Genomic DNA, 15,860 nt, shown 5'->3' on the forward strand with positions numbered 1-15,860 from the left:
GCCTGTACAAAGGGCGTTGCCCGTGAACTTGTTAAGCATACACACAATCGGACTTTTTCAGCCAACTTTCACAAAATCACGCAGAGTTTCTGCTCTTTACCGCCACCTTTTGTCTGATCTTTTGCATTGGTTCTGAGCATGCGTGTTTGTAAAGTCCAAAGGTTTTCTGTACACATGATCGGACTTTGCTCCATCGGACTTATGTTGTCGAAAAGTTTGTCCGTTCGCACAGCCAACAAAAGTCCGATGAAAACCGATAAAGTTTGTCGGATGGAGCGTACACGCGGTCGGATGTTGCCTTAAAACAGCTAATTTGCATTTTTGTTGTCAAAAAGTCAGATCATGTGTACAGGCCTTAAGAGAGATAAACAGTTTTAAACGTATTAAACATACTGTATATAATAAGCAATATACCAATCAGTGCAAAAGATCACAAATAATCAATATGTAAAGAATATATAAAATATATATAAGAAATTGCTGACCCGCCAACCACTGTGTAAGTGATTTCGCAACACCTCAACAAAATAAATGATATAAATCAGTGTAGCGCAGCAAAAAAAAAGACAAAATATTTATATATTGTGAATTTAAATCCAAAAAACAATAAACAAATAAATAAATGTGTAAAGTCGTCTGTGAATATATTGAAGGATTAATTACAGAGGAATTTAGAAGAATTAACTCACAGAGGACTTTACACATTTATTTATTTGTATATTTGTTTATTTATTGTTTTTTGGATTTAAATTCACAATATATAAATATTTTGTATTGTTTTTGCTGCACTACCCTTATTTATATCATTTATACTGTATATAATATAAGTTTTTTTTTTTTTTAATCCAATTAAATCCCGACTATCTAGAAAATTGTCCCCTGCAGTGGGGCTGGGCCCGCACTGCAGAGGTTAATAGTTTTTTTTTTAAAGTGGGAGTCCGCCGGGAGTTCCGCCATTTTTTTTTTTTAAAAGCCAGCAGCTACAAATACTGCAGCTGCTGACTTTTAAAATAAGGACACTTACCCGCCCAGCGCGCCCGCGATGTCGGCACACGAAGCCGATCTCTCGATCGTCTCTCGGGTGCTGCCGCCGCCATCTTGGGTATGGGAATCAGGAAGTGGAGCCTTTCGGCTTCATTTCCCGGTTCCCTACTGCGCATGCGCGAGTCGCGCTGTGCAGTAAGGATGGACCCGCTGCCTCTGGGATCTGTGTGTTTCCCAGCAGGCAGCGGGGGACTTTTGGAAAGGGGCGTAATCTACGCCCCTATCCGCAGAGAGCTATCCCGGAAGTGGGTGCAGATACCTGTACTGTGCAGGTACCTGCACCCCCCTCCCCCCTGAAAGGTGCCAATTGTGGCGCCGGAGGGGGGGAGGATTGCAATGAGCGGAAGGTCCACTTTGGGGTGGACCTCCACTTTAAATAAAAGACACCCGCGCCTGGGTAAACGACCAAAAAATATTAATAATGGTGATGTGAGCAGCTGCTGTCTATACTATACATCCAGACTGGCAAATATAATAAAATGTAAGTTCAATTATAATGGTGATAACAAACAATGGGGGTTATTAAGGCAAATCCACTTTGCACTGCAAGTGCACATGAAAGTTCAGTTGCTCTAAATCTGAGGGGTAGATCTGAAATGAGGGGAAGCTCTGCTGATTTTATCATCCAGTAATGTGCAAGCTAAAATGCTGTTTTTTCTTTTCCTTGCATGCCCCCCTTGGATCTACAATGACTGCACTTTCAGGTGCACTTGCAGTGCAAAGTGGAGTTTCCTTTAGTAAAGAAACCAATAAAGTTTCAATAAAGTTCTTCATAGGTGACAAAAGATCTCTATGCAATATTGGGTGCTTTGTGCCTTGTTCCCAGGGTTCACTTCGCACTCACCAGATGTTGGGGACTCCCTTACTGTATAGCAAGGAAACTCAATTAGGCTTGTAGATCTTTCTGGGGGATCTATCCCACTCACCTTTATGTCCTCTGGTGACTCCCACAGGTCCAGACTCCTTTCTGTTGTGATCCCAAAAGTTCTTCCAAAACATTATTGCAGGTAAAAAATAAATGGAGAGACAGCCTCTCAAAGTATAAAATCCTTTTGAAATCCTTTTGAGTTTATTCATATAAAATTTACAGCATTTGCGATATAAAAAGCAATAAAAAGCACCACTATATAGCTTAAAAAACATCCCTCTGTATGTATGGAGAAATGGATGCTACCTACTTCCTGGCATACATTCCACCCTCTGGGACAGACTGGCGTGTTTCGTAATCAATAGACAATGTTATCAAAAGAAGCTATTATTATTTCTTTTTTTACCTGCATAATAATGTTTTGGAAGAACCTTTGGGATCGCAACAGGAAGGCTGGACCTGTGGGAGTCACCAGAGGACATCAGGAAGAGTGGGCTAGGTCCCCCAAAAAGACCTACAAGGCTAGTTGAGTTTCTTTGCTATACAGTAAGGGAGGCCCCAACATCTGGTGAGTGTGGAGTGAACATATTACTGCACGCGGTGGATACACAGGGGATACCCTGGGAACAAGGATCAAAGCACCCAATATTGCACAAAGAGATGTTTTGTTTGTACTATGTCAATTTTATTTGTCACTTATGAAGAACTTTATTAAAACATTGTTTGTTATCACACTTACAGTATTCACTATAGTAATTTTTGTATAACTAATAAGTTTATGGTTAAGCAAGTGCTGCCTAAAATGTACTCATAATAGCTTTTTTTGGCCAAGGGAGAGGAGATACAGTGTCACTTATCTGATCCTCCACTCCTCTGTCAGATGGTGCTTCCCCGTGATACAGCAGTGGACTGTACCTCATCGTCATCATGCATTGCTATGGACCCTACTTTGATCTTGATGATGTCAGGACCCTAGCCCACAGCAGCAGACCTCACAAAAAATCACTACTCTTCTCTTTATAAAAAGTGGCCTTACATGTACAGAGAGATTCCGAGATACTAGTTAGTGTGCTTAATTCCCCCATGACTTACCTGGATAAGGTGGATTTTGAGTTTGTCCTCCTGGTGTTGTTGTACAGATAATAGCTCGGGGAGAAACAGATTTGACCTTACATGAGGTTCCTATAGAGGAAAAAATTGCCAAATTACAAAAAACATGTATAACAGGTCAGGCTTCATGTATTAGTACAGTTAAGTCTGGATTCACACCTTTTCAAGTGTGTTTTCATGAGTTTTATTAACAATCATGCATCATCATGCACTACCATTGTCATCTAGAACCCCTAAGATGCATGGTAAGGTGTCAAAAAAAGGACAACACACATCAACACATTACCCAGCCAGTAGATAATCTGTTGCTCATTTTGCCCTTATCCAGTAGTCAACTCACAACCAGTGATCTGGTCCTTCTCTCCCCAGTAGTGATGGCCGAACGGTTCGCCCGGCGGTCGTTTCGCGGCGAATTTCCGACTTTCGCCGTCCGCGGGTTCGAACGCCTTTTTCCGTCGTTCGCCCCGGCGGACTTACGTGTTTAATGTATACAAGAACTTTAACCTTTCGTGACACGTTTATCATGTGTTACAGGACAACCAATTGAGACATGACAGCTCATGGACACTTGGACATTCCCCCTAACCTATAAATACACCCGATCCGGTGGCCATTTTACATTCTTTCTTCTGTCACTGTAGGGAAAGGATCCTGTGTGGAGTAGGGACAGAGAAAACGCTAGCTATTTGGTACACAAAAGTTCTTTTCAGGACTGGTATAGGTGTTAGGTCAGCAGCCTGAGTTTCTTTTGTCAGTTTAGATAAAGGGACAGAGCGCTGTATGCTGCTATTTTAGGGACAGCTCAGCCAGATTAGTCTTTCTTCATCATCATCATCATCATCATCATTAGCTGTTACTATCAGGTCCACAAAAGAGCTGTTCCAGCTAATCGTTCCAGCCTACTCTTTTTTGCCAATTTGTATAGGGACAGGCAGGAAGCAGTGTGTCAGGCAGTGAGGATAATTTTAAAGACTTGCTGTTACTATTAGTTCCACAAAGGTTCTTTTCAGGACTGGTATCAGTGGTACGGTAATAGGCTTGTACACGTATAATATTCTTTCTTCCAAATATAGAAAGAATATTATACTTGACTGCTGCCCTTCTGCTGCAGTCTGCTAATCATTCACAACTCACTTGTTCCACAAAGCTCTTTATCAGGACTGGTAACTTGGTCTGTCTAGGGTGCTACGGTACATAGGCTTGGGTGCGGTACAGTCTGCTGTTCTGTAAGGACCGCTATCGGTCCACAATACATAGGGTTGCCGTGCACTACTGCTGACCGCTGCCCTATACTGCAGCAGTCCTTCATTGGTATAGGGACTGACGTACAGTCTGCTAATCACTAACACACAACCTGCTTGGTCCACAAAAGTTCTTATAAGGACTGGTAACTTGGTATAGGGTGCTACGGTACATAGGCCTGAGTGCGTTACAGTCTGCTGTTCTGTAAGGACCGCTATCGGTCCACAATACATAGGGTTGCCGTGCACTACTGCTGACCGCTGCCCTATACTGCAGCAGTCCTTCAGCGGTATAGGGACTGACGCACAGTCTGCTAAACACTAACACACAACCTGCTTGGTCCACAAAAGTTTTTATAAGGACTGGTAACTTGGTATAGGGTGCTACGGTACATAGGCCTGAGTGCAGTACAGTCTGCTGTTCTGTAAGGACCGCTATCGGTCCACAATACATAGGGTTGCCGTGCACTACTGCTGACCGCTGCCCTATACTGCAGCAGTCCTTCATTGGTATAGGGACTGACGTACAGTCTGCTAATCACTAACACACAACCTGCTTGGTCCACAAAAGTTCTTATAAGGACTGGTAACTTGGTATAGGGTGCTACGGTACATAGGCCTGAGTGCGTTACAGTCTGCTGTTCTGTAAGGACCGCTATCGGTCCACAATACATAGGGTTGCCGTGCACTACTGCTGACCGCTGCCCTATACTGCAGCAGTCCTTCATTGGTATAGGGACTGACGTACAGTCTGCTAATCACTAACACACAACCTGCTTGTTCCACAAAAGTTCTTATAAGGACTGGTAACTTGGTATAGGGTGCTACGGTACATAGGCCTGAGTGCGTTACAGTCTGCTGTTCTGTAAGGACCGCTATCGGTCCACAATACATAGGGTTGCCGTGCACTACTGCTGACCGCTGCCCTATACTGCAGCAGTCCTTCATTGGTATAGGGACTGACGTACAGTCTGCTAATCACTAACACACAACCTGCTTGGTCCACAAAAGTTCTTATAAGGACTGGTAACTTGGTATAGGGTGCTACGGTACATAGGCCTGAGTGCGTTACAGTCTGCTGTTCTGTAAGGACCGCTATCGGTCCACAATACATAGGGTTGCCGTGCACTACTGCTGACCGCTGCCCTATACTGCAGCAGTCCTTCAGCGGTATAGGGACTGACGCACAGTCTGCTAAACACTAACACACAACCTGCTTGGTCCACAAAAGTTTTTATAAGGACTGGTAACTTGGTATAGGGTGCTACGGTACATAGGCCTGAGTGCGTTACAGTCTGCTGTTCTGTAAGGACCGCTATCGGTCCACAATACATAGGGTTGCCGTGCACTACTGCTGACCGCTGCCCTATACTGCAGCAGTCCTTCATTGGTATAGGGACTGACGTACAGTCTGCTAATCACTAACACACAACCTGCTTGGTCCACAAAAGTTCTTATAAGGACTGGTAACTTGGTATAGGGTGCTACGGTACATAGGCCTGAGTGCAGTACAGTCTGCTGTTCTGTAAGGACCGCTATCGGTCCACAATACATAGGGTTGCCGTGCACTACTGCTGACCGCTGCCCTATACTGCAGCAGTCCTTCAGCGGTATAGGGACTGACGCACAGTCTGCTAAACACTAACACACAACCTGCTTGGTCCACAAAAGTTTTTATAAGGACTGGTAACTTGGTATAGGGTGCTACGGTACATAGGCCTGAGTGCAGTACAGTCTGCTGTTCTGTAAGGACCGCTATCGGTCCACAATACATAGGGTTGCCGTGCACTACTGCTGACCGCTGCCCTATACTGCAGCAGTCCTTCATTGGTATAGGGACTGACGTACAGTCTGCTAATCACTAACACACAACCTGCTTGTTCCACAAAAGTTCTTATAAGGACTGGTAACTTGGTATAGGGTGCTACGGTACATAGGCTTGAGTGCGGTACAGTCTGCTGTTCTGTAAGGACCGCTATCGGTCCACAATAGATAGGGTTGACGTGCACCACTGCTGACCGCTGCCCTATACTGCAGCAGTCCTTCAGCGGTATAGGGACTGACGCACAGTCTGCTAAACACTAACACACAACCTGCTTGGTCCACAAAAGTTTTTATAAGGACTGGTAACTTGGTATAGGGTGCTACGGTACATAGGCCTGAGTGCGTTACAGTCTGCTGTTCTGTAAGGACCGCTATCGGTCCACAATACATAGGGTTGCCGTGCACTACTGCTGACCGCTGCCCTATACTGCAGCAGTCCTTCATTGGTATAGGGACTGACGTACAGTCTGCTAATCACTAACACACAACCTGCTTGGTCCACAAAAGTTCTTATAAGGACTGGTAACTTGGTATAGGGTGCTACGGTACATAGGCCTGAGTGCGTTACAGTCTGCTGTTCTGTAAGGACCGCTATCGGTCCACAATACATAGGGTTGCCGTGCACTACTGCTGACCGCTGCCCTATACTGCAGCAGTCCTTCAGCGGTATAGGGACTGACGCACAGTCTGCTAAACACTAACACACAACCTGCTTGGTCCACAAAAGTTCTTATAAGGACTGGTAACTTGGTATAGGGTGCTACGGTACATAGGCTTGAGTGCGGTACAGTCTGCTGTTCTGTAAGGACCGCTATCGGTCCACAATAGATAGGGTTGACGTGCACCACTGCTGACCGCTGCCCTATACTGCAGCAGTCCTTCAGCGGTATAGGGACTGACGTACAGTCTGCTAAACACTAATACACAACCTGCTTGGTCCACAAAAGTTCTTATAAGGACTGGTAACTTGGTATAGGGTGCTACGGTACATAGGCTTGAGTGCGGTACAGTCTGCTGTTCTGTAAGGACCGCTATAGGTCCACAATAGATAGGGTTGACGTGCACCACTGCTGACCGCTCACCTATACTGCAGCAGTCCTTCAGCGGTATAGGGACTAAGAGTTTTGTCACAGGGTCATTTAAAAAATGACATGCAGAGGAAGAGGCAGGCCCTTCCGCAGGGGTGGTAGGGGTAGGGCAGGAGCAACAGGCTTGAGCCAAAGTGGGAAGTTGCAGAAGGTGCGTTCAATTACTTTAAAGGATGCACCAGACTTGGTTGAGTGGCTCGCTCAGCCTTACTCTTCTGCACCCTCCTCATCCTCTCGATCTGCACCCTCTTCTTCACTCTCTGCTATGTGCACCCCCAAAGACACTACCACCAACAACACGACCACCACCACCACCACCACATACCTTCCGCTTGAGTCACTGGAATTATTTTCCGATCCATATCAAGAGGACATTTCTGATGCGCAGCCACTCTTGGTATTGGATCAGGAAGAGGAGGTAGCAACAAGCGCTACTCAGCAGTCTGACGCCAGTACCCAGATCAGCCCAAGGAGGAGGTTGGTCCCCGGTGTTGCTGCCTACTCTACTTATAGCGGTGGGGAAGGTGACGTTGATGATGACGTGTCTAGTGATGTCACGTGGGTGCCCACAAGAGAGGAAGAGGAGGGGAGTTCAGAGGGAGATATGGACCAGCAGATAGGGAGGAGAAGCAGCAATGACTTACATTGCACAGCAGGGACAAAGCAGACTGCAAATGTATCAGGAGCGAGTCATCGACCATGTACGGTCACATCTGGCGCTCCCAGGACACCGGCACATGGCTCCGCAGTGTGGGCTTTTTTTAACGTGTCCGCTGCTGACAATAGCGTTGCCATCTGCAATCTTTGCAGTCAACGCGTTAGTCGCGGTAAGCCCAATACTCACCTAGGGACGACCGCCTTAAGAAGGCACATGAGCAGCCATCACCGAGCCCAGTGGGAGCAACGGAACACACAAAGCCACACTGCAGGCTCTCACCGTCCAGCCTCGTCTTCTACTTCTCCTTCTCCTCTCTCCTCACAATTGTCCTCCACTCCACCTTCCATCACGCCAAGCTCACATTTTTCTGCAAAAAGGCAGGCTTCCGTGGGCCTAATGTTTGAGCGTAAAAAAATGATGACGCCGGATAACCCTCTTGCCCAACGGTTGGCGGCTGGCTTGTCAGAACTCATAGCCCGCCAACTACTGCCATATAAACTGGTGGACTCGGAGGCCTTTCGCAAATTTGTGGCCATTGGAACACCACAATGGAAGGTCCCAGGAAGGAAGTATTTCTCAGAGAAGGGCATCCCAGAGCTATATGGCCATGTTCAGCGGCAAGTGAATGTATCTCTGGCACACAGTGTCGGTGCCAAGATACATCTGACCACAGACACGTGGTCTAGCAAACACGGGCAGGGAAGGTATATCAGTTTTACTGCCCACTGGGTGAACCTTCTGACGGCCGTCAAGCATGTAACCCGTGGCACCCGTGTAGATTTGGTTTTACCGCCACGGATTGCATGCAGGCCTGACTCTTCTTCTCCTCCTCCTACTCCATCCTCCTCCCTCTCCTCCTCAGCTGCCTCCTCCTTTTCCGCTGCTAGCGTCTCTTCCACTGCACCGCCCAAGCTCCCCAGAACCTATTCCACATGCCAGGTGAGACGTTGCCATGCCGTGCTGCGTCTGTTGTGCCTGGAAGCAAAGAGCCACACTGGCCCGGCACTCCTTTCAGCTTTGCGTTCACAGGCAGATGAGTGGCTAACACCGCTCAATTTGACAGTTGGTAAAGTGGTGTGTGACAACGGTGCCAATCTGCTTAGCGCATTGAAACAGGGCAAAATCACGCACGTGCCGTGCATGGCACACGTCTTAAACTTGGTCGTGCAGCGATTCCTTGTCAAATACCCTGGGGTCCAGGACATCTTGCGGCAGGCAAGGAAAATCTCGGCCCATTTCAGAAGATCTTACACGGCCATGGCTCGCCTTGCTGACATTCAGCGGCGACACCATCTGCCGGTCAGACGTCTTATTTGCGATTGCCCGACGCGATGGAACTCAACCTTCTATATGCTTGATAGGCTGCTCCAGCAGAAACGTGCAGTTAACGTCTACCTGTATGAACTCTGCGAAAGAAACGGTTCTGGGGAGCTGGGTTTTTTTTCACCGCGCCAGTGGCTGCTCATGCGCGACACATGCAGACTTCTGCGGCCATTTGAGGAGATCACCAAACTGGTCAGTCGCAGCCATGGCGCCATCAGTGACATGGTACCTTATGCCTTCTTTCTGGAGCGTGCATTGCGTCGTGTCATTGATCAGGCTGTGGAGGAGCAGGAGCGGGAAGATGAGGAAGTCGCAATGCTGGATGAATTCCCAGGGGGGGCTACTCTATCTGAGACAAGTCAACAACAGGAGTCTGATGAGGAGTCAGAGGAGGATGGTGCCGGGGCGGATGAGCAGGAGCAAGAAGAGCATGCTTTAAACCTTTCTGGGATCCCTGTTGTGCGAGGATGGGGAGAGGAGAATGAAGAGGACGACATTATCCTGGATGATGAGCAGGAGCCAGGCCACCACACCGCTTCCACTTTAGTGCAAATGGGGGCCTTCATGCTCCAGTGTTTTAATAGGGACCCCCGTATAAAAAGCATGAGGGTCAAGGACCAGTACTGGGTGGCAACGTACTTAGACCCCCGGTACAAACACAAAATGGCGGAAATGTTACCGCCGTCGCAGAGGGCTGTCAGAATGCAGCACTTCCAGGCCTTGCTTCGAGAAATGCTGCATTCTGCTTTTGCGTGCGCTGGCAGAGGAGCAATTCCCACTCCCAGAGAAGGATTTGCGGGTACCAATCCAACAGCGCCTGCAAGAAGAGGCCGGTTTGAAGATGTGTTGGTGACTTCGGATATGAGGTCATTCTTTCAGCCGACCCATCGACAGGTGTCATCCGGATCCAGCATCAGGGAACGCCTAGACCGTCAGGTGTCCGACTACATTGGGTTAACGGCCGATGTGGACGCTCTGAGGAGTGATGAACCCCTAGACTACTGGGTGGGCAGGCTTGACCTCTGGCCAGAGCTTGCCCAATTTGCAATCGAACTGTTGGCTTGCCCCTCATCCAGTGTCCTGTCCGAAAGGACGTTCAGCGCAGCAGGGGGGATTGTGACCGATAAGCGTACTCGCCTAGCTCACCACAGTGTTAACTACCTCACATTTCTAAAAATGAATGAGGCATGGATCTCGGAGGAATTCAACACATGTGATCAGTAGACCATGTATATGTCTATAAACAATTTTTGGAATCAAGCACACAGACCTTCTTAATTCATTTGGCTCACTTCCCTGACCCAAAAAAGCACACCGTACTATATGCCCCTACCCTCCTCTTTGAAGAGGTTGAGCGGTGTCATATTTCTACTGGGGCTGCTTATTATGAGGGGTTCCCACCATCCCTGTGCTGTGCTGACTTCCTCCTGGGTGTTCTTATTATGAGGGGCTCCCACCATCCCTGTGCTGTGCTGACTTCCTCCTGGGGGTTCTTATTATGAGGGGATCACACCATCCCTGTGCTGTGCTGACTTCCTCCTGGGGCTGCTTACGGTGCTGCTGTCAGCGCTGTATGTCACGGAGCTGCTGTCAGCGCTGTATGTCACGGAGCTGCTGTCAGCGCTGTATGTCACGGAGCTGCTGTCAGCGCTGTATGTCACGGAGCTGCTGTCAGCGCTGTATGTCACGGAGCTGCTGTCAGCGCTGTATGTCACGGAGCTGCTGTCAGCGCTGTATGTCACGGAGCTGCTGTCAGCGCTGTATGTCACGGAGCTGCTGTCAGCGCTGTATGTCACGGAGCTGCTGTCAGCGCTGTATGTCACGGAGCTGCTGTCAGCGCTGTATGTCACGGTGCTGCTGTCAGCGCTGTATGTCACGGAGCTGCTGTCAGCGCTGTATGTCACGGAGCTGCTGTCAGTGCTGTATGTCACGGAGCTGCTGTCAGCGCTGTATGTCACGGAGCTGCTGTCAGCGCTGTATGTCACGGAGCTGCTGTCAGCGCTGTATGTCACGGTGCTGCTGTCAGCGCTGTATGTCACGGAGCTGCTGTCAGCGCTGTATGTCACGGAGCTGCTGTCAGCGCTGTATGTCACGGAGCTGCTGTCAGCGCTGTATGTCACGGAGCTGCTGTCAGCGCTGTATGTCACGGAGCTGCTGTCAGCGCTGTATGTCACGGTGCTGATGTCAGTGCTCTGTATTACGGTGCTGCTGTCAGTGCTCTGTATCTCCTGCACCCTCTTGTTTGCCTACCCTGGTCCCTGACCTTCCCTCTCCTCCATTGCCTTCATTAGCTCCATAGTCCTGAATTGTCAGAACAATTTCCCAAATAAAAAAAAAATGCTTGTAGTTATCGATCCCAAATTCACCTCATACATGTATTATGCTATTGTCCAGGTGGTGGGACTACGTGCTACCCCCTAATAATTACCCCGTGGCCGCAAATTCGACCTAAAGGTTTGCGAAATTCGCCTCCCATTGAAGTCAATGGAGCCCGCGGCGAACGGTCGTTTTCGCGAACGTTTGTGTCCGTTCGCGTTTCGCGTTCGCGAAACGTCCCGTCGGAAGTTCGTCCATCACTACTCCCCAGCAGTGGAATGTGGGTGGACACTCCTACGTCATTTGGTAGAATGTCGGATTATTGGTCCTGCATTGTAGATGTTGACATCGGGTGGTAACAAAACCTGGTCATAGACTGGCAAAAAGAACAGCTTTGGGGGATGGTTGTCTAGAAATAATGGGCAGGAAGTGGGGGGGACTGTTGCACCTCATTTAAAGTCCCAATTCCCTCCATATATTGCATGTGCGTGGGACTGTTGGTTAATACTCTAGGAATTAGGAGCATTTGATTCTTTAAAGTGGTTGTAAACCTCAGACACAAAATATTAACAAAGCATATCCCTCTAAAGTTTGTACTTGTTTCAATCCAGAGCACAAAGTGTCATTTCTGTCCATTGCTTTATTCCTCTGCTATCAGCATGAGTCACTTCTGGCAAGTTTTCCTGACACCAAGAGAAAAGGGTGACAGGGAGGGAGCTCCAGCTGTTTGACAGCCTCAGCTCTGTTCCTGTGTGCTGTGCAAAGGGTGGTGTGTCAATTCCCTCCAATCAGCTGTCAGAGCTCTGCTCACTGATGTAACTTCAGCTATCTGCTCCCTGCCTTTCAGAGCTGAGATATCCTGTGTAAATGTTGCACTTTGAATGGATGTAGAGGGAAGATAGACATACCGTAGATAAACGGGTACAACTTATGTAGGAGCATTTGTTTTATCTCTGTGTATTACCTGAGGCCAGTCACTTCACTTGGTATATGTAAGGGTTTACAACCACTTAAAGAGCTGGGGAAGATGGGATTTTATTCTAAATGTTTAACTTCCTGGAGGTACGCCATTGTTTCTATGCTTTACTAATGATTAAATTAGACTATTAGGTGCTTATATGCTAATGTTAAGGTTCTTTATGTAACAGACTCGCTTGTCTGGGTGATTTTGAAGAAATGTTATTAAAACAATGTATTGTTTTTTAATGTCCTTGGAATTCTTTTAGGGCAGTGTAGATGAGTGACCTGCAAACTGCGGCCCATGGGCCCCTTTGCTTGCTTTTATCTGCCCTTGTTGCACTATTTCTTCTACTAATACAAGGCCTTATTTCTCCCATCGACACCAACAATTAGACACTATTCCACCCAGTGACACCAATGAGGGGGACCTTTTCCTCCCACCAATACCAATAATGGCACATTATTCCTCCCATTGACACCAATGATGCTGGCTGATGTGTTTCGAACGTATGTCCTTCTTCATCAGGGCTCTGATGAAGAAGGACATACCTTTGAAACACTTTATTCAGCAGGGACCATCATGAGGCCCCCCCTGAGCTTGATCTTTCGGTTAGCCTGAGGAGTCATCTGGCCATGAGGAGTGGCCAGATGAGATCTTTTACTACCTATGTTTGTGAGTGGATATTTTATATACTTTACTTTGTAATACAAATTTTGTTGGATAATGCACTAGGCCAGTGCTCCCTTTGTATTTATCTCTTTCTACTGACCACAGGTACCTGAGGCATTGTTTACTCCTACTGACAATGGAGCATTTTCTAACACTGGCCACAGTCTGGCCCCCCTAAAGTCTAAAACAGGGTATACCTATTCAGTTTATTTTTTTTGTTCAACCAGAGAGTTGAATGAAAAAAAAACCTGACAGATCACTACATCAACAGAAGCAATGTAGATGCAGGGATCTCTCCCGCTGAGCTACTGTATTCTGACAGGTGGGACACTCCTCGTCAGAATACACTGATCAGTGCTTCAGCCATTGGCTGAAAGAGCTGATTGAATGCTGGTTTTCCAGCATGACTGTTCCACAGAAGCTGGTCATTAGATTGGCTTCTATTGAACAGTCAGCTGAACAGGTGGACCAAAAATCAGCCAGTTCCCACTGAACTGGCTGAATTTCAAGGCATGTATACCTTATTTAAGGGCCGGTTCACACTAACGCGATGCCAGACATTACATGTGATTCGCACCGCATTGCTGTGCAGATCAAATGCGATGTCTGTGCGATGCAAATTCAGCCATACCAACTGTATGGCCGAATTTGAATCGCATTCGGACCAAACCCGTGTAGGACTCTTTTTTTTGTCCGCACTGGAAACAGATCGCATGGGTGTTTACACTCATGCGATTCGTTCTGCAAATCGCTCTGCGTTTTTGCAAACTGATTGTGGGGTGTCGTTAACTTAACATACACTCCGCAATCAGTTCGCATGAACAGGTTTGCGATTTTGATCTACTGTGAATAGGCCCTAATGGACAGAAAACTGGCCCTTTATTTAGAATGCTTGGAGACCCCTGGTATGGAGAGACAGTCACCTAATATTATGCAGCTGAGCATTAAAAAAAAAAGCAAAAAAATAAATAAATAAAAGTAGTCATTCAATAAAAATAATATATTTTTTAAATGCAACTATGGACCCAATTTTGTCTTGATAACAGCCTCTGAATATTCCCTGTACATCCAGATTCAGATTGTGCTGCCAAGGAGCATTCTGATAAGGGGAGAGAGCAGAATGAGTGGAGGGATGGTTCATCCATTTATCTGCTGCTTCTTCATTGTCCAATCAGCAGGCTGGGAGTGTGTTCTTGATTAGGCTGCGCTGCTGCAGTGGAGAAGCTGACTGTACTGTCTGGCAAGAATGTGCATTTCAACAGTATATTCAGCAGCTTGCTAGAGTCCACCTTTAACTTAATGGTGAAAAAAGTGATATTTCCATACCTGCTGCAATGACTTCAGCTGGATACTGAAAGAAATCCCCAATAATAGTGATATCTGTCCCACCACCTATACTGCCGGATTCTGGACTCACCGACAGGATCTCTAAGGAGGAAAGAGTATAATCAGAATAAGTTTTATATGTGGATATAAAATACAACATTATAGCAAAAATCCACACACATGACCAAGTAGAGATGATCAGGTAGGTGACAGAGGGGAATAGGTATGAGTCGTCTTTTGATTGACAAGCAGAGCCAATGGTTGATAGTACCATAAGTAGCTGGCACATAGTGGTTCCAGGTGGATGCTACCTGCCTGCCTGCCCCATGCCACTATTTTTCTAATTAGAGAAATGTTTGTCACTAAACAATGTGAGCAGCGAAGAAGCAGGTAGAAGAAGTGTGAGAGTCAAGTAATTCCAGATCTGGCCTGACCTAGATGCAGACTTGGGCCACTAGGTGGCACTAAAACCACACAGGCTTTATTTTCAGAGCTGTTTCCACCAACACTATCTCCAGTTTTGGATAAAGTAGTGAATGGTTAGAAACCCTGTTGGATTTTTTCTATTGGTATCTGTGACCCATTTAAAATATTTTTCCTCACTTCTTCCCTCCTGTCCCAGGAAAAAATGTCTCCCTAAAAAGGTCATACTGACAATAAAAAACTTTTATAGTAGTACATACCGCCCACATTTTTGAGATGGGAATGAGGGACACCTATCAGCAAAAGTATGCAGGCATAGGACACACCCTTTGCCACGTCCCCTTAAAGGAGAACTGTACAAAAAAACAAGATTGATTGAACCCCAAGTGCTTTTTTTTACCGCTACTATTCCTTTATATTGGCTTTTGGCATTTACAAATGCAGCAATTTAGAAATTGGATGAAAGGTTTAGCACTGGAAAACTCTTTTTGATAGATACAAAGTGCATTTTATATACATCTATATAGATCAGACTAAAAAGAGGGACAAATAAGGGGGAATGACGGACAGAGGGACATTGCTCCAAATCAGGGACAGTCCCTCGAAATCAGGGACAGTTGGGAGCTATGGTAGTATTAGGGGAAAGCTAGAACCTCTGTTGGGTATTTAATACAGTACAGACTGTATCCCTATTGGATGGATTTTCACTCACTTCCTCCTACACTGATAGCAGGTTCCTAATTTAGGACAAGCCTTCCTACACTCTAGTGTAGCGCTGGCTCCTGATGTGCAGGCGCTATGTTTTTTTCAAAGTTAATTTTCCTGAAACCACAGTTGGGTTTTGGGGCTAATTTTCTAAATTTCTGGTTTCAGTACCAGTCCAGCTGGGTTTCACTGGGTTCTCCTTGACCGCAGGTGTCGCTGCCACCGCCGGCAAGAGTAGAAACGCAGTCTAGCTGGGTGTATTGAATGCCACTGTTCTCTTGGAACCAGCCCAGTGGGAGTGTTC

General features: G+C 46.8%; 1 protein-coding gene across 2 annotated transcripts in view; it reads right to left on the reverse strand.

Moving 5' to 3' along the window:
• The window catches only part of PKHD1 (PKHD1 ciliary IPT domain containing fibrocystin/polyductin), a 975,887-nt gene that overhangs the window by 874,527 nt on the left and 85,500 nt on the right, over nucleotides 1-15,860 (reverse strand). For both annotated transcript variants that reach the window (XM_077489019.1, XM_077489018.1), the window contains exons 12-13: nucleotides 14,429-14,530; nucleotides 3,005-3,094 (exon numbers count right to left, since the gene is read on the reverse strand). In XM_077489019.1, coding sequence (XP_077345145.1) covers nucleotides 3,005-3,094; nucleotides 14,429-14,530 — 192 coding nt within the window. The remainder of the gene's footprint in view (nucleotides 1-3,004; nucleotides 3,095-14,428; nucleotides 14,531-15,860) is intronic.

This window comes from Lithobates pipiens, unplaced genomic scaffold (assembly GCF_037356315.1).
Source record: "Lithobates pipiens isolate NorthernLeopardFrog02 unplaced genomic scaffold, aLitPip1_a1.2 Scaffold_18, whole genome shotgun sequence".
In the NCBI taxonomy this organism is placed as follows: Eukaryota; Metazoa; Chordata; class Amphibia; order Anura; family Ranidae; genus Lithobates; species Lithobates pipiens.